Source organism: Salmo salar, chromosome 23 (assembly GCF_965601325.2).
Source record: "Salmo salar chromosome 23, fSalSal1, whole genome shotgun sequence".
In the NCBI taxonomy this organism is placed as follows: Eukaryota; Metazoa; Chordata; class Actinopteri; order Salmoniformes; family Salmonidae; genus Salmo; species Salmo salar.
The window spans coordinates 53,528,815-53,554,881 of NC_138313.1; the positions used below are offsets into that span (position 1 = coordinate 53,528,815).

Below are 26,067 nucleotides of genomic sequence, written 5' to 3' on the forward strand. Positions count from 1 at the left end.
AGGGGAACAGGCTGCTCACACTGCTACTGACCCCAGATCAGATCAGATCAGCAGGGGAACAGGCAGCTACTACACTACTGACCCCAGATCAGATCAGATCAGCAGGGGAACAGGCTGCTCACACTGCTACTGACCCCAGATCAGATCAGATCAGATCAGCAGGGGAACGGGCTGTAAACCATATTCTCATGTTGATTGTTCATATACTCTTCAAGCCCCATATTAAGGTCCGTTTGACCTCGGCTGGCTGGTTCTGGTAAGGATAAATGGGTTTTACTGTGCCAATGCTAATCTGTTCCATGATTCACAAGCTCTGAAAATTCCAAGTCAGACAGTTTACTGAAAATGTGTTTAGGAAGTCAGTCTCCCCCCAGTTAACACTAAACAGACTTTCTCTGTGAGTCGATATCGAATCTAATTCTAGTTATGTGGGTTAAAAAAAAACATCTCCTGTCGCCTAGGGGATACCGAAATACAGCGGCTCAGAAACCACAGTTTCTAAACCCCAGGTTCACTTTCCACTCATCTTCAGGAAACTGTTGCTTGGTGGAGGCCCTTCTCTCTCTCTCTCTCTCTCTGATGCAAATTTCAACAGTATAGTCGATTCTACCATTGCACTTTCCTAACCCACGGAAGGGTAGAGTAGATGTGGTATGTATATCAGTACAGTACTCGCCTTCCTCAGAGATCCTAAATTCGTAGACGAGGGTGAACTTTTACCGACTGAGGTGACTCTTGGATCACACCACCACCACGTTGTAGAGATCAGATACAGGTACGGCTACAGGATCTCCACCTTTCTGGACTCAAGCTCTTTCTGCCCTTTTTTTGAATGTGTTTCTGTTATCTTATTGGATGTTATTACACCGTCGGTTATAACAACCTGTCAATCATTAAACTTTTCTTACAGTTGACCTGTATTTTTCACGTTGTTTGAACAGGGACCTCATGGAATTGCTGTCTGCTCTCTAGACACCTCAGGTCTCAGAACGACCTGTCTCAGCCCTGCTACCCTCCTTGGTACCGGACAGAGAACCAGCTGGACCAGACCCTGTCTCAGCCCTGCTACCCTCCTTGGTACCGGACAGAGAACCAGCTGGACCAGACCCTGTCTCAGTCCTGCTACCCTCCTTGGTACCTGACAGAGAACCAGCTGGACCAGACCCTGTCTCAGTCCTGCTACCCTCCTTGGTACCGGACAGAGAACCAGCTGGACCAGACCCTGTCTCAGCCCTGCTACCCTCCTTGGTACCGGACAGAGAACCAGCTGGACCAGACCCTGTCTCAGCCCTGCTACCCTCCTTGGTACCTGACAGAGAAACCGTTTCAGGACCTGCCTCAAGGTACATAACATACAGTATAGTCAAGATCTGATGATAAAACTCTTGAACAGTCTCTCATCTCTGTGGCGCATGAGTCACATAACTTTGATAACGTGAATGCACTTTTTTCAGTCAATACAGAGATGTTAACAGTAATACAGAGATGTTAACAGTAATACAGAGATGTTAACAGTAATACAGAGATGTTAACAGTAATACAGAGATGTTAACAGTAATACAGAGATGTTAACAGTAATACAGAGATGTTAACAGTAATACAGAGATGTTAACAGTAATACAGAGATGTTAACAGTAATACAGAGATGTTAACAGTAATACAGAGATGTTAACAGTAATACAGAGATGTTAACAGTAATACAGAGATGTTAACAGTAATACAGAGATGTTAACAGTAATACAGAGATGTTAACAGTAATACAGAGATGTTAACAGTAATACAGAGATGTTAACAGTAATACAGAGATGTTAACAGTAATACAGAGATGTTAACAGTAATACAGAGATGTTAAATAGTAATACAGAGATGTTAAATGGTTAGTTAGTTAGTTAGTTAGTTAGTTAGTTAGTTAGTTGGTTAGTTGGTTAGTTGGTTAGTTAGTTAGGTGGCTAGTTGGTTAGTTAGGTGGCTAGTTGGTTAGTTAGTTAGGTAGCTAGTTGGTTAGTTAGTTAGGTAGCTAGTTGGTTAGTTAGTTAGTTAGTTGGTTAGTTGGTTGGTTAGTTGGTTAGTTAGTTGGTTAGTTGGTTAGTTGGTTGGTTAGTTGGTTAGTTGGTTAGTTGGTTAGTTAGTTGGTTGGTTAGTTGGTTGGTTAGTTGGTTAGTTGGTTAGTTAGTTAGGTGGCTAGTTGGTTAGTTAGTTAGTTAGTTAGTTAGTTAGTTAGTTAGTTAGTTAGTTAGTTAGGTAGCTAGTTGGTTAGTTAGTTAGTTAGTTAGTTAGTTAGTTAGTTAGTTAGTTAGTTAGTTAGTTAGTTAGTTAGTTAGTTAGTTAGTTAGTTAGTTAGTTAGTACCAGTATTAACAGGCAGTGGGTTATCTTAACGTCCTGATCCTGACCAGTATTAACAGGCAGTGGGTTATCTTAACGTCCTGATCCTGACCAGTATTAACAGGCAGTGGGTTATCTTAACGTCCTGATCCTGACCAGTATTAACAGGCAGTGGGTTATCTTAACATCCTGATCCTGACCAGTATTAACAGGCAGTGGGTTATCTTAACGTCCTGATCCTGACCAGTATTAACAGGCAGTGGGTTATCTTAACATCCTGATCCTGACCAGTATTAACAGGCAGTGAGAGTAATACAGTAACCAGGGAAGATAAACTGGAACAATGGACACTTTCAGCTGGCCTCGCTCTCAGGGTTACGTCTAACGGAAAATAGGCAAATCAGTCTGCCGCCCTTCAAACTGCAGCCTCACTGCACTGACACTTCCACTGGTTAGGATTAGGTTAACATTAGGTCTATGCTTGGGTTAGGATTAGGCTAACATTAGGTCTATGCTTGGGTTAGGATTAGGCTAACATTAGGTCTATGCTTGGGTTAGGATTAGGTTAACATTAGGTCTATGCTTGGGTTAGGATTAGGTTAACATTAGGTCTATGCTTGGGTTAGGATTAGGTTAACATTAGGTCTATGCTTGGGTTAGGATTAGGCTAACATTAGGTCTATGCTTGGGTTAGGATTAGGTTAACATTAGGTCTATGCTTGGGTTAGGATTAGGTTAACATTAGGTCTATGCTTGGGTTAGGATTAGGTTAACATTAGGTCTATGCTTGGGTTAGGATTAGGCTAACATTAGGTCTATGCTTGGGTTAGGATTAGGTTAACATTAGGTCTATGCTTGGGTTAGGATTAGGTTAACATTAGGTCTATGCTTGGGTTAGGATTAGGTTAACATTAGGTCTATGCTTGGGTTAGGATTAGGTTAACATTAGGTCTATGCTTGGGTTAGGATTAGGCTAACATTACGTCTATGCTTGGGTTAGGATTAGGTTAACATTAGGTCTATGCTTGGGTTAGGATTAGGCTAACATTAGGTCTATGCTTGGGTTAGGATTAGGTTAACATTAGGTCTATGCTTGGGTTAGGATTAGGTTAACATTAGGTCTATGCTTGGGTTAGGATTAGGTTAACATTAGGTCTATGCTTGGGTTAGGATTAGGCTAACATTAGGTCTATGCTTGGGTTAGGATTAGGTTAACATTAGGTCTATGCTTGGGTTAGGATTAGGTTAACATTAGGTCTATGCTTGGGTTAGGATTAGGTTAACATTAGGTCTATGCTTGGGTTAGGATTAGGTTAACATTAGGTCTATGCTTGGGTTAGGATTAGGCTAACATTAGGTCTATGCTTGGGTTAGGATTAGGTTAACATTAGGTCTATGCTTGGGTTAGGATTAGGTTAACATTAGGTCTATGCTTGGGTTAGGATTAGGCTAACATTAGGTCTATGCTTGGGTTAGGATTAGGTTAACATTAGGTCTATGCTTGGGTTAGGATTAGGTTAACATTAGGTCTATGCTTGGGTTAGGATTAGGTTAACATTAGGTCTATGCTTGGGTTAGGATTAGGCTAACATTAGGTCTATGCTTGGGTTAGGATTAGGTTAACATTAGGTCTATGCTTGGGTTAGGATTAGGTTAACATTAGGTCTATGCTTGGGTTAGGATTAGGTTAACATTAGGTCTATGCTTGGGTTAGGATTAGGTTAACATTAGGTCTATGCTTGGGTTAGGATTAGGCTAACATTAGGTCTATGCTTGGGTTAGGATTAGGTTAACATTAGGTCTATGCTTGGGTTAGGATTAGGTTAACATTAGGTCTATGCTTGGGTTAGGATTAGGTTAACATTAGGTCTATGCTTGGGTTAGGATTAGGCTAACATTAGGTCTATGCTTGGGTTAGGATTAGGTTAACATTAGGTCTATGCTTGGGTTAGGATTAGGTTAACATTAGGTCTATGCTTGGGTTAGGATTAGGTTAACATTAGGTCTATGCTTGGGTTAGGATTAGGTTAACATTAGGTCTATGCTTGGGTTAGGATTAGGCTAACATTAGGTCTATGCTTGGTTTAGGATTAGGTTAACATTAGGTCTATGCTTGGTTTAGGATTAGGTTAACATTAGGTCTATGCTTGGGTTAGGATTAGGTTAACATTAGGTCTATGCTTGGGTTAGGATTAGGTTAACATTAGGTCTATGCTTGGGTTAGGATTAGGTTAACATTAGGTCTATGCTTGGGTTAGGATTAGGTTAACATTAGGTCTATGCTTGGGTTAGGATTAGGTTATCTCTGCTCATTGTTCTCATCTGTGCTGACTGCTGTCCTGCTTGGTTTGGTGTGGACAGGACCGGGTCAGGATGGACCAGAGCCTGCCGGCGGTGCTGTCCCACCAGGACCAGGGGACAGAGGGGAGTCTGGGGACAGGGTGCAGGCACAGAGAGATGGCCCTGAAGTGGTTCGAGGAGACTCAAGCTTCTCTCATCCTCCATGAAGGAAATTTCCCCTCCTGGTTCCAAGGATTCATCACCAGAAGGTAAGTACTTCTACATACAGGTCTATTGAGAGATTGATTGGATTGGAGATTGATTGGCAAATCATGTCTGTTTTGTGCAGTGCAGTGTAATGCATGCCAGCACGACGATAGGTGTTTTTAGGGTGGTGACTCACAGAATGATTCCTTTTCAAGCACCTGCAAGGATTTATGATTTATATTTTAATTTGGAATAACGAACTTTGAACTCTATTAAATGAGCCAAGGTGCATTAATTTCCTTTCCAGTGTTTTTCTGGAATTATCGCTACCTTCTGTTTGTGATTATTTTAGTAATTGTGTTTGTGAAATGTAGATATTGATAATACCTCCCATATCAATAATACCTCCCATATCAATAATACCTCCCTATAACATATCAATAATACCTCCCATATCAATAATACCTCCCATATCAATAATACCTCCCTATAACATATCAATATTACCTCCCATATCAACAATACCTCCCATATCAATAATACCTCCCATATCAACAATACCTCCCATATCAATAATACCTCCCATATCAATAATACCTCCCATATCAATAACACCTCCCATATCAATAATACCTCCCATATCAATAACACCTCCCATATCAATAATACCTCCCATATCAATAATACCTCCCAATAACATATCAATAATACCTCCCATATCAATAATACCTCCCATATCAATAATACCTCCCATATCAATAATACCTCCCATATCAATAATACCTCCCATATCAACAATACCTCCCATATCAATAATACCTCCCATATCAATAATACCGCCCATATCAATAATACCTCCCATATCAACAATACCTCCCATATCAATAATACCTCCCATATCAATAATACCTCCCATATCAATAACACCTCCCATATCAATAATACCTCCCATATCAATAACACCTCCCATATCAATAATACCTCCCTATAACATATCAATAATACCTCCCATATCAATAATACCTCCCATATCAATAATACCTCCCATATCAATAATACCTCCCATATCAATAATACCTCCCTATAACATATCAATAATACCTCCCATATCAATATTACCTCCCATATCAATAATACCTCCCATATCAATAATACCTCCCATATCAACAATACCTCCCATATCAATAATACCTCCCATATCAATAATACCTCCCATATCAATAACACCTCCCATATCAATAATACCTCCCATATCAATAATACCTCCCAATAACATATCAATAATACCTCCCATATCAATAATACCTCCCATATCAATAATAACTCCCATATCAATAATACCTCCCTATAACATATCAATAATACCTCCCATATCAATATTACCTCCCTATAACATATCAATAATACCTCCCATATCAATAATACCTCCATATAACATATCAATAATACCTCCCTATAACATATCAATAATACCTCCCATATCAATAATACCTCCATATAACATATCAATAATACCTCCCTATAACATATCAATAATACCTCCCATATCAATAATACCTCCCATATCAATAATACCTCCCAATAACATATCAATAATACCTCCCATATCAACAATACCTCCCATATCAATAACACCTCCCATATCAATAATATCTCCCATATCAATAATACCTCCCATATCAATAATACCTCCCATATCAATAATACCTCCCATATCAATAACACCTCCCTATAACATATCAATAATACCTCCCATATCAATAACACCTCCCATATCAATAATACCTCCCATATCAATAATACCTCCATATAACATATCAATAATACCTCCCATATCAATAACATCTCCCATATCAATAATACCTCCCATATCAATAATACCTCCCATATCAATAATACCTCCCATATCAATAATACCTCCCTATAACATATCAATAATACCTCCCATATCAATAATACCTCCCATATCAATAATACCTCCCTATAACATATCAATAATACCTCCCATATCAATAATACCTCCCATATCAATAATACCTCCCTATAACATATCAACAATACCTCCCATATCAATAATACCTCCCATATCAATAATACCTCCCTATAACATATCAATAATACCTCCCATATCAATAATACCTCCCATATCAATAATACCTCCCATATCAATAACACCTCCCATATCAATAATACCTCCCATATAAATAATACCTCCCATATCAATAATACCTCCCATATCAATAATACCTCCCATATCAATAATACCTCCCATATCAATAATACCTCCCATATCAATAATACCTCCCTATAACATATCAATAATACCTCCCATATCAATAACACCTCCCATATCAATAATACCTCCCATATCAATAATACCTCCCAATAACATATCAATAATACCTCCCATATCAATAATACCTCCCATATCAATAATAACTCCCATATCAATAATACCTCCCTATAACATATCAATAATACCTCCCATATCAATATTACCTCCCTATAACATATCAATAATACCTCCCATATCAATAATACCTCCATATAACATATCAATAATACCTCCCTATAACATATCAATAATACCTCCCATATCAATAATACCTCCATATAACATATCAATAATACCTCCCTATAACATATCAATAATACCTCCCATATCAATAATACCTCCCATATCAATAATACCTCCCAATAACATATCAATAATACCTCCCATATCAACAATACCTCCCATATCAATAACACCTCCCATATCAATAATATCTCCCATATCAATAATACCTCCCATATCAATAATACCTCCCATATCAATAATACCTCCCATATCAATAACACCTCCCTATAACATATCAATAATACCTCCCATATCAATAACACCTCCCATATCAATAATACCTCCCATATCAATAATACCTCCATATAACATATCAATAATACCTCCCATATCAATAACATCTCCCATATCAATAATACCTCCCATATCAATAATACCTCCCATATCAATAATACCTCCCATATCAATAATACCTCCCTATAACATATCAATAATACCTCCCATATCAATAATACCTCCCATATCAATAATACCTCCCTATAACATATCAATAATACCTCCCATATCAATAATACCTCCCATATCAATAATACCTCCCTATAACATATCAACAATACCTCCCATATCAATAATACCTCCCATATCAATAATACCTCCCTATAACATATCAATAATACCTCCCATATCAATAATACCTCCCATATCAATAATACCTCCCATATCAATAACACCTCCCATATCAATAATACCTCCCATATAAATAATACCTCCCATATCAATAATACCTCCCATATCAATAATACCTCCCATATCAATAATACCTCCCATATCAATAATACCTCCCATATCAATAATACCTCCCTATAACATATCAATAATACCTCCCATATCAATAACACCTCCCATATCAATAATACCTCCCATATCAATAATACCTCCCATATCAATAATACCTCCCATATCAATAATACCTCCCATATCAATAATACCTCCCATATCAATAATACCTCCCTATAACATATCAATAATACCTCCCATATCAATAACACCTCCCATATCAATAATACCTCCCATATCAATAATACCTCCCTATAACATATCAATAATACCTCCCATATCAATAATACCTCCCATATCAATAATACCTCCCATATCAATATTACCTCCCATATCAATAATACCTCCCTATAACATATCAATAATACCTCCCATATCAATATTACCTCCCTATAACATATCAATATTACCTCCCATATCAATAATGCCTCCCATATCAATAATACCTCCCATATCAATATTACCTCCCATATCAATAATACCTCCCATATCAATAATACCTCCCATATCAATAATACCTCCCATATCAATAATACCTCCCATATCAACAATATCTCCCATATCAATAATACCTCCCATATCAATAATACCTCCCATATCAATAATACCTCCCATATCAATAACACTCCCATATCAATAATACCTCCCATATCAATAATACCTCCCATATCAATAATACCTCCATATAACATATCAATAACACCTCCCATATCAATAATACCTCCCATATCAATAATACCTCCCTATAACATATCAATAATATCAAACATATCAATAATACCTCCCATATCAATAATACCTCCCATATCAATAATACCTCCCATATCAATAATACCTCCCATATCAATAATACCTCCCTATAACATATCAATAATACCTCCCATATCAATAATACCTCCCTATAACATATCAATAATACCTCCCATATCAATAATACCTCTCATATCAATAATACCTCCCATATCAATAATACCTCCCTATATCAATAATACCTCCCTATAACATATCAATAATACCTCCCTATAACATATCAATAATACCTCCCATATCAATAATACCTCCCATATCAATAATACCTCCCATATCAATATACCTCCCATATCAATAATACCTCCCAAAAACATATCAATAATACCTCCCAATAACATATCAATAATACCTCCCATATCAATAATACCTCCCATATCAATAATACCTCCCATATCAATAATACCTCCCTATAACATATCAATAATACCTCCCATATCAATAATACCTCCCATATCAATAATACCTCCCATATCAATAATACCTCCCATATCATTAATACCACCCATATCAATAATACCTCCCATATCAATAATACCTCCCTATAACATATCAATAATACCTCCCATATCAATATTACCTCCCTATAACATATCAATATTACCTCCCATATCAATAATGCCTCCCATATCAATAATACCTCCCATATCAATATTACCTCCCATATCAATAATACCTCCCATATCAATAATACCTCCCATATCAATAATACCTCCCATATCAATAATACCTCCCATATCAACAATACCTCCCATATCAATAATACCTCCCATATCAATAATACCTCCCATATCAATAATACCTCCATATAACATATCAATAACACCTCCCATATCAATAATACCTCCCATATCAATAATACCTCCCTATAACATATCAATAACACCTCCCATATCAATAATACCTCCCATATCAATAATACCTCCCATATCAATAATACCTCCCATATCAATAATACCTCCCTATAACATATCAATAACACCTTCCATATCAATAATACCTCCCTATAACATATCAATAATACCTCCCATATCAATAATACCTCCCATATCAATAATACCTCCCATATCAATAATACCTCCCATATCAATAACTCCTCCCATATCAATAACACCTCCATATAACATATCAACAATACCTTTATGAGGGTTGAGGGGTATTTTTTGCATTGGTTGATATTGCTTTTTAATGCTTTTTAATGGTTCTGTAGAGATGCTGAGGAGATGCTGAGAGACAAGGAACTGGGCTGTTTCCTGATCCGACTGAGTGACAAAGCCACGGGATACATCCTGTCATACAGGTCCGTTCTGGTTGTTGTTCTTCTATCCTAGATAACAGAGATAACAGTGGCGATAACAGTGAAGATAACAGTGGAGATAACAGTGGCAATAACAATGGAGATAACAGTGGAGATAACATAGATAACAGTGGAGATAAAAATGGAGATAACAAAGGTACCAGTGGAGATAAAATAGATAACAGTGAAGACAACATAGATAACAGCGGAGATGAAAATAAATTAAAGCGGAGATAACAGTGGAGATAACATAGATAACAGTGGAAATAATATAGATAACAGTAAAGATAACAGTGGAGATATTTTTTAAATATATTTATTTAACCTTTATTTAACAGTGGAGATAACATAGATAACAGTGGAGATAACATAGATAACAGTGGAGATAACAGTGGATATTACATAGATAACTGTGGCGATAACATAGATAACTGTGGTGATAACATAGATAACATAGATACAGTGGAGACAACAGTGGAGATAATAGTGGTGATAACAGTGGAGATACAAGTGGAGATAACATAGATAACTGTAGAGATAACATAGATAACTGTTGAGATAACATAGATAACATCGGAGATAACACAAATAACAGTGAATATAACATAGAAAACAGTGGCTATAACATACCAGTGGAGATAACATAGGTAACAGTGGAGAGAAATATATAACCGTAGAGACAACAGTGGAGATAACAGTGGAGATAACATAGATATTAGGGGAGATAACATAGATAACAGTATAGATAACAGTGGAGATAACATACAAGTGGCGATAACATCGATACCAGTGGAGATAATATAGATAACAGTGGAGATAAAGGGGTGATAACAGTGGAGATAGCATAGATAATAGTGGAGATACCAGTGGAGATAATACATATAACAGTGCAGATAACATAGATAACAGAGGAGATAACATAGATAAGAGTTGAGATAGCACACCTGTGGAGATAACATAGATAACAGTGGAGATAATGTAGTTAACAGTGGATATAACAGTGGAGATAACATAGATAATAGTGGAGATAACATATATAAAATGTGGAATAACAGTGGAGATAACCGTGGAGATACCATAGATAACAGTAGAGATAACAATGGAGAAAACATATAAAAAGTGGACATAACACTGGAGATAGCATAGGTAATAGTGGAGATAACAGTGGAGATAAAATATATGACAGTGGAGATAACATAGATAACAGTCAAGATAACATAGATAGCTGTGGAGATAACAGTGACGATAACATAGATACCAGTGGAGATGACATATATAACAGTATAGATAACAGTGGAGATAACATATATAACAGTGGAGATAACATAGATAACAGTGGAGATAACAGTTGAGATAACAGTAGAGATAACAGTGGAGATAAAATATATAACAGTAGAGATAACATAGATAACAGTGGAGATAACAGTGGAGATAATATAGATAACAGAGGAGATAACATAGATAACTTTGGAAAGTCGCACACCAGTGGAGATAATATAGATAACAGTGGAGATAACGTAGTTAACAGTAGAGATAATGGTGGAGATAAAATATATGACAGTGGAGATAACATAGATAACAATATAGATAACAGTGAAGATAACATATATAACAGTTGAGATAACAGATAGCTGTGGAGATAATAGATAAGAGTGGAGATAAGAGTGGAGATAGCATGGATAACAGTGGAGATGACATAGATAACAGTGGCGATAACAGTGGATATAACAGTGGAGATATATCCACTGTCATATATCCACTGTCATCCACCTCTGGCCTGCTGGCCTCCCTACCTCTGCGGAAGCACAGTTCCCGCTCAGCCCAGTCAAAACTGTTCGCTGCTCTGGCACCCCTATGGTGGAACAAGCTCCCTCACGACGCCAGGACAGCGGAGTCAATCACCACCTTCCGGAGACACCTGAAACCCCACCTCTTTAAGGAATACCTGGGATAGGATAAAGTAATCCTTCTAACCCCCCCCCCCCTCCCCCCCTTAAAAGATATAGATGCACTATTGTAAAGTGGTTGTTCCACTGGATATCATAAGGTGAATGCACCAATTTGTAAGTCGCTCTGGATAAGAGCGTCTGCTAAATGACGTAAATGTAAATGTAAAATAGCATAGATAACTGTGGAGATAACATAGACAACAGAGGAGATAACATAGACAACAGAGGAGATAACATAGACAACAGAGGAGATAACATAGATAACTGTGGATATAACATAGACAACAGAGGAGATAACATAGACAACAGAGGAGATAACATAGACAACAGAGGAGATAACATAGACAACAGAGGAGATAACATAGACAACAGAGGAGATAACATAGACAACAGAGGAGATAACATAGATAACTGTGGATATAACATAGACAACAGAGGAGATAACATAGATAACTGTGGAGATAACATAGACAACAGAGGAGATAACATAGATAACTGTGGATATAACAGCAGAGATAACATAGATAAAAGTGGTGATAACAGTGGAGATAACCGTGTAGATACCATAGATAACAGTAGAGATAACAGTGGAGACATTTGTTTTACATTTTATTTAACGAGGTAGGCCAGTTGAGAACAAGTTCTCATTTACAACTGAAACCTGGCCAAGAATAAAGCAAAGCAGTGCGACAAAAACAACAACACAGAGTTACACATGGGATTAACAAACATACAGTCAATAACACAATAGAAAAGTCTATATACAGTGTGTGCAAATGAAGTAAGATTAGGGAGGTTAGGCTGGGTTTCTGTACAGCACTTTGAGATATCAGCTGATGTACGAAGGGCTATATAAATACATTTGATTTGATTTGATTTGATTGGCCGTAGTGTCGAAGTAATTACAATTTAGCAATTAACACTGGAGTGATAGATGTGCAGATGAGGATGTGGAAGTAGAAATACTGGTGTGCAAAAGAGCGGAAAAACAATAAAAAATTAAAATATGGGGATGAGGTAGGTAGTTGATTGGATGGGCTGTTTACAGATGGGCTGTGTACAGCTGTAGAGATCGGTAAGCTGCTCTGACAGCCGATGCTTGAAGTTAGTGAGGGAGATATACAGTATAGATAACAGTGGAGATAACATAGATAACAGTCAAGGTAACATAGATAGCTGTGGAGATAACATAGATAAGAGTGGAGATAACAGTGACGATAACATATATAACAGTGGAGATAACGTAGAAAACAGTGGAGATAACATAGATAACAGTGGAGATAACATAGATAACAGTGGAGATAACGTAGAAAACAGTGGAGATAACATAGATAACAGTGGAGATAACATAGATAACAGTGGAGATAACATAGATAGCTGTGGAGATAACATAGATAAGAGTGGAGATAACAGTGACGATAACATATATAACAGTGGAGATAACGTAGAAAACAGTGGAGATAACATAGATAACAGTGGAGATAACTGTGGCAATAACATAGATAACAGCAGAGATAACAATGGTGATAACACATATAACAGTGGAGATAACAATGGAGATAACGTAGAAAACAGTGGAGATAACATAGATAACAGCAGAGATAACAATGGAGATAACAGTGGACCACAGTAGAACACAGCAGCATACCCTGGACTTACCAGTGTTATTATTGTCTTCCAGAGGACGTGATCGATGCAGACACTTTGTAATCAACCAGAGTAAGGCAGGCCAGTTCATAGTGTCTGGAGACACAGAGGAGCATGAGACCCTGGGAGAACTGATTGAACACTACAAGATCAGCCCTATAGAGCCCTTCAGAGAGTACCTGACCTGCTCCTGTCTAGAGGTGAGGAGAGACTGGCCCAGACCAATTGTTTAACCCTAAACCTTCAGAGAGTACCTGACCTGCTCCTGTCTAGAGGTGAGGAGAGACTGGCCCAGACCAATTGTTTAACCCTAAACCTTCAGAGAGTACCTGACCTGCTCCTGTCTAGAGGTGAGGAGAGACTGGCCCAGACCAATTGTTTAACCCTAAACCTTCAGAGAGTACCTGACCTGCTCCTGTCTAGAGGTGAAGAGAGACTGGCCCAGACCAATTGTTTAACCCTAAACCTTCAGAGAGTACCTGATCTGCTTCTGTCTAGAGGTGAAGAGAGACTTTGTCTCTAGCCTGGTCTATTTGTGCTGTCTTGCCAACTTCACAGATCTGGGACCAAGCTACACAATCGTTATGTTATCATTTGAATTCAAGAAGGTATTCAAGAAGGCATTTTGTAAGATAGTGTGTGTCTAACTGGTTCAAATAGGTGTCTTGTCAGTTATAATGGTGGTGTTTACAGAATACAGTATATCAGTAAATACATCTTGTCAGTTATAATGGTGGTGTTTACAGAATACAGTATATCAGTAAATACATCTTGTCAGTTATAATGGTGGTGTTTACAGAATACAGTATATCAGTCAAATACATCTTGTCAGCTATAATGGTGGTGTTTACAGAATACAGTATATCAGTAAAATACATCTTGTCAGCTATAATGGTGGTGTGCACTGTGCCTGTTAGTAAAACTGATGATGTCATACTCATTCAGTCTTCCAGAGGAGAAGTCTATGACATCATCAAAGTTGACCTCAGAGAGAAGCCGGTGGTCAGTGTGAGAGCTGTGAGGAGCCTGTGGGATTCACAGAGTGACCGGCAGGGTGACTGGACCAGGGCTAGTTCTAGTGACAACGCCGGCGAGCATCCTCCTCTTCCTCTTCCTCCCACACTGCCTCCCAAAAGCAGCAGGAAACCAGAGGTACGTGTACAAATAATACGCTTATTCGACGAAACGATTGTAAGGCAACCCGCTGTAATAGGATTGTGAGTTTGCCTATTTCATCTGGTTTCTTGTAATGTACAACACTACAGCTTTATAGAGAGGGTTGGTAGAACATTCAACTAACAGATGTCAAGTCAAAGGGCCTCTTTGTAAAACTCAGGCGTTACGATTTGTTTTGGTTACTTGCTGGCAATTGCAAATAAAGATTCAAAGTTGACCAGAGTGTAACCAAATCACTTCCTCATGTCTCTCTAACCAGGAAGTGCCAACTGTACCTAGAGTACCACCTGTGCCTAGAAGGGCCGGTCCTTTGAAGTGCAGTTCACTGGATGACCAACAGGGTAGCGATCAGAGAAGGGTGTTGTATGCTCAGCTGGAGAAGCACAAGGCCATGAATCCCCAACCCAGGAGCCTGGAGGGTCTACCCAAAGCTCCAGAAGGAAGGGTTGAAGGCCTGGGTCCTGTAGCCCAACATCAGACTCCTTCTCAGAGGGGGGACATCCCCAGTGGTAGACCTGGAGCCCCAGGCCCTGCCTCAGCCCCTGGACCAGGCCCAGGCACAGTCTACTCAGAGCTACTCAGCCTGCTGGACTGCAAGAGCAAGTCTCTGCCTCTCCTGGACCTGGATCTTGACTCAGAGGAGGGGGACAATAACTCCTACAGGCTGAGTCCACCTTCTTTCACCCCCCCAAGACTCTCTCCCAACCCCACCAAACGGACCACTAGCCCCTCCCTTCTGGACCAGAGCTACCCATCCGGACCTTCCCTTCTGGACCAGAGGTACCCATCCGGACCTTCCCTTCTGGACCAGAGGTACCACAAGGATACTTCCAAGAGACCTCCCATAATCAGCCACAGTCTGGAACATCTATGTAACAGCCCCATACCTGCCCTCGTGTATCAACTGGCAGGAAGACCCAGGGACCAGGAAGGACCCATGACATCATCACCACAGGAAGAGGAAGAGGTAGCTAACAGTCTGTACGCCGAGGTCCCTTGTGAGCCGGTCCTCCGGCTCCTACTGGACGACACCTACGAACACATACCAGAGTTAGGACTGAAAGGATCAGCCAGACCTTATGAACAGATACCAGAGTTAGGACTGAAAGGATCAGCCAGACCTTATGAACACATACCAGAGTTAGGACTGAAAGGATCAGCCAGACCTTATGAACACATACCAGAGTTAGGACTGAAAGGATCAGCCAGACCTTATGAACAGATACCAGAGTTAGGACTGAAAGGATCAGCCAGACCTTATGAACACATACCAGAGTTAGGACTGAAAGGATCAGCCAGACCTTATGAACACATACCAGAGTTAGGACTGAAAGGATCAGCCAGACCTTATGAACACATACCAGAGTTAGGACTGAAAGGATCAGCCAGACCTTATGAACACATACCAGAGTTAGGACTGAAAGGATCAGCCAGACCTTATGAACACATACCAGAGTTAGGACTGAAAGGATCAGCCAGACCTTATGAACACATACCAGAGTTAGGACTGAAAGGATCAGCCAGACCTTATGAACACATACCAGAGTTAGGACTGAAAGGATCAGCCAGACCTTATGAACACATACCAGAGTTAGGACTGAAAGGATCAGCCAGACCTTATGAACACATACCAGAGTTAGGACTGAAAGGATCAGCCAGACCTTATGAACACATACCAGAGTTAGGACTGAAAGGATCAGCCAGACCTTATGAACACATACCAGAGTTAGGACTGAAAGGATCAGCCAGACCTTATGAACACATACCAGAGTTAGGACTGAAAGGATCAGCCAGACCTTATGAACACATACCAGAGTTAGGACTGAAAGGATCAGCCAGACCTTATGAACACATACCAGAGTTAGGACTGAAAGGATCAGCCAGACCTTATGAACACATACCAGAGTTAGGACTGAAAGGATCAGCCAGACCTTATGAACACATACCAGAGTTAGGACTGAAAGGATCAGCCAGACCTTATGAACAGATACCAGAGTTAGGACTGAAAGGATCAGCCAGACCTTATGAACACATACCAGAGTTAGGACTGAAAGGATCAGCCAGACCTTATGAACACATACCAGAGTTAGGACTGAAAGGATCAGCCAGACCTTATGAACAGATACCAGAGTTAGGACTGAAAGGATCAGCCAGACCTTATGAACAGATACCAGAGTTAGGACTGAAAGGATCAGCCAGCCCTGCTAACAACCATACCTACGAATCAGTGGAGGAGCTGAAGTCCAAACACATCACCTCTTCTTGGGGTATAAAGGTGGGTACGGCATCCAGACGTGTCCATGGTAATGGTAGCATGGTAGTGACAGTCATATACTGCTGGACCTGATTCGAATGTGATGTCTGATGTTCCAGCTGTATAATGACTGGCTGTTCCTCCAGCTGCATAATGACTGACTGTTCCTCCAGCTGCATAATGACTGGCTGTTCCTCAGCTGCATAATGACTGGCTGTTCCTCCAGCTGTATAATGACTGACTGTTCCTCCAGCTGCATAATGACTGGCTGTTCCTCCAGCTGTATAATGACTGACTGTTCCTCCAACTGTATAATGACTGGCTGTTCCTCCAGCTGCATAATGACTGACTTTTCCTCCAGCTGCATAATGACTGACTTTTCCTCAGCTGTATAATGACTGACTGACTGACTGTTCCTCAGCTGTATAATGACTGACTGTTCCTCCAGCTGTATAATGACTGGCTGTTCCTCCAGCTGCATAATGACTGACTGTTCCTCAGCTGTATAATGACTGGCTGTTCCTCCAGCTGCATAATGACTGACTGTTCCTCCAGCTGCATAAGGACTGGCTGTTCCTCCAGCTGTATAATGACTGGCTGTTCCTCCAGCTGTATAATGACTGACTGTTCCTCAGCTGTATAATGACTGGCTGTTCCTCCAGCTGCATAATGACTGACTGTTCCTCAGCTGTATAATGACTGACTGTTCCTCCAGCTGTATAATGACTGGCTGTTCCTTCAGCTGTATAATGACTGACTGTTCCTCAGCTGCATAATAACTGACTGTTCCTCCAGCTGCATAATGACTGACTGTTCCTCCAGCTGCATAATAACTGGCTGTTCCTCCAGCTGCATAATGACTGGCTGTTCCTCCAGCTGTATAATGACTGACTGTTCCTCCAGCTGTATAATGACTGGCTGTTCCTCCAGCTGTATAATGACTGGCTGTTCCTCCAGCTGCATAATGACTGACTGTTCCTCCAGCTGCATAATGACTGGCTGTTCCTCCAGCTGTATAATGACTGACTGTTCCTCCAACTGTATAATGACTGGCTGTTCCTCCAGCTGTATAATGACTGGCTGTTCCTCCAGCTGTATAATGACTTACTGTTTTGCTTTCTGTATAATCAGAAATGGAGATGGCTGTTCCCTGAGAGACAGAAGAAATAATAGAAAAGCAACCCATCAACCCAACACCACTGGACACCACAGTGAACTATCCCATCAACCCAACACCACTGGACAGTGAACTATCCCATCAACCCAACACTACTGGACAGTGAACTATCCCATCAACCCAACACCACTGGACAGTGAACTATCCCATCAACCCAACACCACTGGACAGTGAACTATCCCATCAACCCAACACCACTGGACAGTGAACTATCCCATCAACCCAACACCACTGGACAGTGAACTATCCCATCAACCCAACACCACTGGACACCACAGTGAACTATCCCATCAACCCAACACCACTGGACACCACAGTGAACTATCCCATCAACCCAACACCACTGGACACCACAGTGAACTATCCCATCAACCCAACACCACTGGACACCACAGTGAACTATCCCATCAACCCAACACTACTGGACACCACAGTGAACTATCTCATCAACCCAACACCACTGGACAGTGAACTATCCCATCAACCCAACACCACTGGACAGTGAACTATCCCATCAACCCAACACCACTGGACAGTGAACTATCCCATCAACCCAACACCACTGGACAGTGAACGATCCCATCAACCCAACACCACTGGACAGTGAACTATCCCATCAACCCAACACCACTGGACAGTGAACTATCCCATCAACCCAACACCACTGGACAGTGAACTATCCCATCAACCCAACACCACTGGACAGTGAACTATCCCATCAACCCAACACCACTGGACACCACAGTGAACTATCCCATCAACCCAACACTACTGGACACCACAGTGAACTATCTCATCAACCCAACACCACTGGACAGTGAACTATCCCATCAACCCAACACCACTGGACACCACAGTGAACTATCCCATCAACCCAACACTACTGGACAGTGAACTATCCCATCATCCCAACACCACTGGACACCACAGTGAACTATCCCATCAACCCAACACCACTGGACACCACAGTGAACTATCCCATCAACCCAACACTACTGGACAGTGAACGATCCCATCAACCCAACACCACTGGACAGTGAACTATCCCATCAACCCAACACTACTGGACACCACAGTGAACTATCTCATCAACCCAACACCACTGGACAGTGAACTATCCCATCATCCCAACACCACTGGACACCACAGTGAACTATCCCATCAGCCCAACACCACTGGACACCACAGTGAACTATCCCATCAACCCAACACCACTGGACACCACAGTGAACTATCCCATCAACCCAACACCACTGGACAGTGAACTATCCCATCAACCCAACACTACTGGACAGTGAACTATCCCATCAACCCAACACCACTGGACAGTGAACTATCCCATCAACCCAACACCACTGGACAGTGAACTATCCCATCAACCCAACACCACTGGACAGTGAACTATCCCATCAACCCAACACCACTGGACAGTGAACTATCCCATCAACCCAACACCACTGGACACTATACACATTATTGTATTTCTGAATACTTTTGCAGGGTGTCATTCAAACTGAACTTTGAGCCATTTATGCGCTGTCTCACAATCAATCAAAGTGCTGGGCACTACGCAGGTTGAAAACATCAAAGTTATTTTTATGTTATTTATTTAAAAATATGTATTTTCTCTACTCTATCTTTTGCACGAATGTGGCTGGGTCTTTTTATAAACTACAAAGTAATGAATAATAATTTGCCTTTGTTTTCATGTGAATACATTCAGATATAAAGGGGGGGACATAGATACATTAAGATATAAAGGGGGGAAATAGATACATTCAGATATAAAGGGGGGAAATAGATACATTCAGATATAAAGGGGGGGAAATAGATACATTCAGATATAAAGGGGGGGACATAGATACATTAAGATATAAAGGGGGGAAATAGATACATTCAGATATAAAGGGGGGAAATAGATACATTCAGATATAAAGGGGGGAAATAGATACATTCAGATATAAAGGGGGGAACATAGATACATTCAGATATAAAGGGGGGAAATAGATACATTCAGATATAAAGGGGGGAAATAGATACATTCAGATATGAAGGGGGGAAATAGATACATTCAGATATAAAGGGGGGAATAGATACATTCAGATATAAAGGGGGGACATAGATACATTCAGATATAAAGGGGGGAACATAGATACATTCAGATATAAAGGGGGGAACATAGATACATTCAGATATAAAGGGGGAACATAGATACATTCAGATATAAAGGGGGGAATATATACATTCAGATATAAAGGGGGAACATAGATACATTCAGATATAAAGGGGGGAAATAGATACATTCAGATATAAAGGGGGGGAAATAGATACATTCAGATATAAAGGGGGGAATAGATACATTCAGATATAAAGGGGGGAACATAGATACATTCAGATATAAAGGGGGGAAATAGATACATTCAGATATAAAGGGGGGGACATAGATACATTAAGATATAAAGGGGGGAAATAGATACATTCAGATATAAAGGGGGAACATAGATACATTCAGATATAAAGGGGGGAAATAGATACATTCAGATATAAAGGGGGGAACATAGATACATTCAGATATAAAGGGGGGAACATAGATACATTCAGATATAAAGGGGGGAACATAGATACATTCAGATATAAAGGGGGGAAATAGATACATTCAGATATAAAGGGGGGAAATAGATACATTCAGATATAAAGGGGGGAAATAGATACATTCACATATAAAGGGGGGAATAGATACATTCAGATATAAAGGGGGGACATAGATACATTCAGATATAAAGGGGGGAACATAGATACATTCAGATATAAAGGGGGGAACATAGATACATTCAGATATAAAGGGGGAACATAGATACATTCAGATATAAAGGGGGGAAATAGATACATTCAGATATAAAGGGGGGAACATAGATACATTCAGATATAAAGTGGGGAAATAGATACATTCAGATATAAAGGGGGAACATAGATACATTCAGATATAAAGGGGGGAATATATACATTCAGATATAAAGGGGGAACATAGATACATTCAGATATAAAGGGGGGAAATAGATACATTCAGATATAAAGGGGGGGAAATAGATACATTCAGATATAAAGGGGGGGAAATAGATACATTCAGATATAAAGGGGAACATAGATACATTCAGATATAAAGGGGGGAAATAGATACATTCAGATATAAAGTGGGGAAATAGATACATTCAGATATAAAGGGGGGCACATAGATACATTCAGATATAAAGGGGGGAAATAGATACATTCAGATATAAAGGGGGGAAATAGATACATTCAGATATAAAGGGGGGGGCATAGATACATTCAGATATAAAGGGGGGAAATAGATACATTCAGATATAAAGGGGAACATAGATACATTCAGATATAAAGGGGGGGAAATAGATACATTCAGATATAAAGGGGGGAAATAGATACATTCAGATATAAAGGGGGGAACATAGATACATTCAGATATAAAGGGGGGAAATAGATACATTCAGATATAAAGGTGGGAAATAGATACATTCAGATATAAAGGGGGAACATAGATACATTCAGATATAAAGGGGGGAAATAGATACATTCAGATATAAAGGGGGGAAATAGATACATTCAGATATAAAGGGGGGAAATAGATACATTCAGATATAATTTATGAGTTGAATCAAAACCTGTTTATTAAGGGGGAGCATAGATCCATTACGTCATATACTAAGCATTTAATGATTGAATTACACATTAACCTTTATTATTACTATTCTCTACATTGTAAAAAACTACAAAATAACACATATGGAATCATGTAGTAACCAAAAAAATTGCTAAACAAATCGAAATATATTTTATATTTGAGAATCCTCAAAGTAGCCATCCTTTGCCTTGATGACAGCTTTGCACACTCTTGGCATTCTCTCAACCAGCTTCACCTGGAATAATTGGGATGAGGTCAGGTTATTGTGGAGGCCAGGTCATCTGACGCAGCACTCCATCACTCACCATCTTGGTCAAATAGCCCTTACACAGCCTGGAGGTGTGTTGGGTCATTGTCCTGTTGAAAAACAAGTGATAGTCCAACTAAGCATTTCATTCACTGCTTTAGCACACTCCACCAACCCGGATGTCCTAGCCGTGTTTGAATACTGGTTTAGGAAATTTCCATCCCCAACTACAACATTTTCCGACAAGACAGAACTGCCAAAGGGGGCGGAGTTGCAATCTACTGCAGAGACAGCCTGCAGAGTTCTGTCATGCTAACCAGGTCTGTGCCCAAACAGTTCGAGCTTCTACTTTTAAAAATCCACCTTTCCAGAAATAAGTCTCTCACCGTTGCCGCCTGCTATAGACCCCCCTCAGCCCCCAGCTGTGCCCTGGACACCATATGTGAATTGATTGCCCCGCATCTAGCTTCAGAATTTGTACAGTTAGGTGACCTAAACTGGGATATGCTTAACACCCCGGCCGTCCTACAATCTAAACTAGATGCCCTCAATCTCACACAAATGATCAAGGAACCTACCAGGTACAACCCTAAATCTGTAACCATGGGCACCCTCTTAGATATCATACTGACCAACTTGCCCTCTAAATACACCTCTGCTCTCTTCAACCAGGATCTCAGCGATCACTGCCTCATTGCCTACGTCCGTAATGGGTCCGTGGTCAAACGACCACCTCTCATCACTGACAAAAGTTCCCTAAAACACTTCAGCGAGCAGGCCTTTCTAATCGACCTGGCCCGGGTATCCTGGAAGGATGTTGACCTCATCCCGTCAGTAGAGGATGCCTGGTTGCACTTTATAAGTGCTTTCCTCATCTTAAATAAGCATGCCCCTTTCAAAAAATGTAGAACTAAGAACAGATGTAGTCGTTGGTTCACCTCAGACTTGTCTGCCCTTGACCAGCACAAAACATCCTGTGGTGTTGTGCATTAGCATCGAATAGCCCCCGTGATATGCAACTTTTCAGGGAAGTCAGGAACCAATATACTCAGTCAGTTAGGAAAGCTAAGGCTATCTTTTTTAAACAGTAATTTGCATCTTGTAGCACTAATTCCAAAAAGTTTTGGAACACTGTAAAGTCCATGGAGAATAAGAGCACCTCCTCCCAGCTGCCCACTGCACTGAGGCTAGGAAACACTTTCACCACTGATAAATCTACAATAATTGCTAATTTCAACAAGCATTTTTCTACGGCTGGCCATGCTTTCCACCTGGCTACCCCTACTCCGGGCAACAGCTCTGCACTCCCCACAGAAACTTGCCCAAGCCTCCCCCATTTCTCCTTCACCCAAATTCAGTCAGCTGATGTTCTGAAAGAGCTGCAAAATCTGGACCCCTACAAATCAGCTGGGTTAGACAATCTGGACCCTCTCTTTCTAAAATGATTTGCCGAAATTATTGCAACCCCTATTACTAGCAGCTTTCCAATCTTTGTGGATCTCTTTCGTATTGTCTGAGATCCACAAAGATTGGAAAGCTGCCGTGGTCATCCCCCTCTTCAAAGTTGGAGACACTCTAGACCCAAACTGTTATAGACCTATATCCATCTTGCCCTGCCTTTCTAAAATCTTCGAAAGCCATGTTAACAAACAGATCACCGACCATTTCGAATCCCACCGTACCTTCTCCACTATGCAATCTGGTTTTCGAGCTGGTCATGGGTGCACCTCAGCCACGCTCAAGGTCCTAAACGATATCATAACCACCATTGATAAAAGACAGTACTGTGCAGCTGTATTCATCGACCTGGCCAAGGCTTTCGACTCTGTCAATCACAGCATTCTTATCGGCAGACTCAACAGCCTTGGTTTCTCAAATGACTGCCTCGCCTGGTTCACCAACTACCTCTCAGATAGAATTCAGTGTGTCAAATCGGAGGGCCTGTTGTCCGGACCTCTGGCAGTCTCTATGGGGTTGCCACAGGGTTCAATTCTCGGGCCGACTTTTTTCTCTGTATATATTAATGATGTCACTCTTGCTGCTGGTGATTCTCTGATCCACCTCTAAGCAGATGGCACCATTCTGTGTACATCTGGCCCTTCTTTGTTAACAAACCTCCAAACGAGCTTCAATGCCATACAACACTCCTTCCGTGGCCTCCAACTGATTTTAAATGCTAGTAAAACTAAATGCATGCTCTTCAAACGATTGCTGCCCGCACCCACCCGCCCGTCCAGCATCAGTACTCTGGACGATTCTGACTTAGAATATGTGGACAACTACAAATACCTAGGTGTCTGGTTAGACTGTAAACTCTCCATCCAGACTCACATTAAGCATCTCCAATCCAAAATTAAATCTAGAATCAGCTTCCTATTTCGCGACAAAGCCTCCTTCACTCATGCAGCCAAACATACCCTCGTAAAACTGACTATCCTACCCATTCTTGACTTCGGCGATGTCATTTACAAAATAGCCTCCAACACTCTACTCAGCAAACTGGATGTAGTCTATCACAGTACCATCTGTTTTATCACCAAAGCCCCATATACTACCCACCATTGCGACCTGTACGCTCTCGATGGCTGGCCCTCGCTACATATCTGTCGCCAAACCCACTTGCTCCTTTTCTCAGTTCACTGGTCACCATAACAACACCCACCTGTAGCATGCGCTCCAGCAGGTACTTTGCACTGGTCATCCCCAAAGCCAACACTTCCTTTGGCCGCCTTTCCTTCCAGTTCTCTGCTGCCAATGACTGGAACGAATTGCAAAAATCACTGAAGTTGGAGTCTTATATCTCCCTCTCTAACTTTAAGCATCAGCTGTCTGAGCAGCTTACTGATCACTGTACCTGCACACAGCCCATCTGTAAATAGCACACCCAACTACCTCATCCCCATATTGTTATTTTCGTTCTTGCTCTTTTGCACCCCAGTATCTCTACTTGCACATCATCATCTGCACATCTATCACTCCAGTATTAATGCTACATTGTAATTATTTCGCCTCTAGGGCCTATTTATTTCCTACCTCCCTACTTTTCTACATTTGCACACACTGTAAATATATTTTTCTTTTATTTTGTGTTATTGACTGTACGTTTGTTTATTTGTATTTCTGTGTTGTTGTTTTTGTCGCACTGCTTTGCTTTAACTTGGCCAGGTCGAAGTTGTAAATGAGAACTTGTTCTCAACTGGCCTACCTGGTCAAATAAAGGTGAAATAAAACAAATTTTAAAAAGCCTCCAGAGAGTCTCAGCACCGGCTGCTGTCCACCAACGATAACTTGTAGCTACCACCAGGCGCCTCTGTCAAACACCCACGCAAACATTGGATTGCAAAGAATACCTTTTTCAGACCTAAATATTGTTCCCGTTTCATCTGCAGAAAGGCTAAATCGTATTTTCCCCGAGTATTAGTAGATTTCAAAGAGGATACGTAGCCTCGTTTGAATTGACAGCTTTGAACAAAACATTTGTTTATATGATAGCTACGTTGCCATAGAAATATGAAAACACAAACTGTGCGTGACTTCCGGGTGTCGTCTTTAAAGGTGCGTTCGGAAATTCACTGCGTTTCTTCTCTCGGGGTTCAGGCCGAGGAGTA

The 26,067-nt window shown here is 40.5% G+C and overlaps 1 protein-coding gene across 1 annotated transcript; it reads left to right on the top strand.

Moving 5' to 3' along the window:
- The first annotated feature begins 531 nt into the window (after positions 1–531).
- On the top strand, positions 532–20,207 carry LOC106594822 (uncharacterized). Its single transcript, XM_082968235.1, has 8 exons — positions 532–775; positions 942–1,343; positions 4,686–4,873; positions 10,226–10,315; positions 13,943–14,108; positions 14,854–15,060; positions 15,344–17,359; positions 18,470–20,207. The coding sequence occupies exons 3-8, from the start codon at positions 4,698–4,700 to the stop codon at positions 18,506–18,508; spliced, it is 2,694 nt and encodes an 897-aa protein (XP_082824361.1). The 5' UTR covers positions 532–775; positions 942–1,343; positions 4,686–4,697; the 3' UTR covers positions 18,509–20,207.
- The last annotated feature ends 5,860 nt before the right edge of the window (positions 20,208–26,067 follow it).

What these genes read in the sequence shown, in the direction of transcription:
- LOC106594822 (XM_082968235.1), top strand. Translation starts at nt 4,698, where the DNA reads ATGGACCAGAGCCTGCCGGCGGTGCTGTCCCACCAGGACCAGGGGACA. An exon ending in GGATACATCCTGTCATACAG is followed by an intron (nt 10,316 to 13,942) that starts GTCCGTTCTGGT and finishes ATTGTCTTCCAG; the next exon opens with AGGACGTGATCGATGCAGAC. An exon ending in AAAGCAGCAGGAAACCAGAG is followed by an intron (nt 15,061 to 15,343) that starts GTACGTGTACAA and finishes CTCTCTAACCAG; the next exon opens with GAAGTGCCAACTGTACCTAG.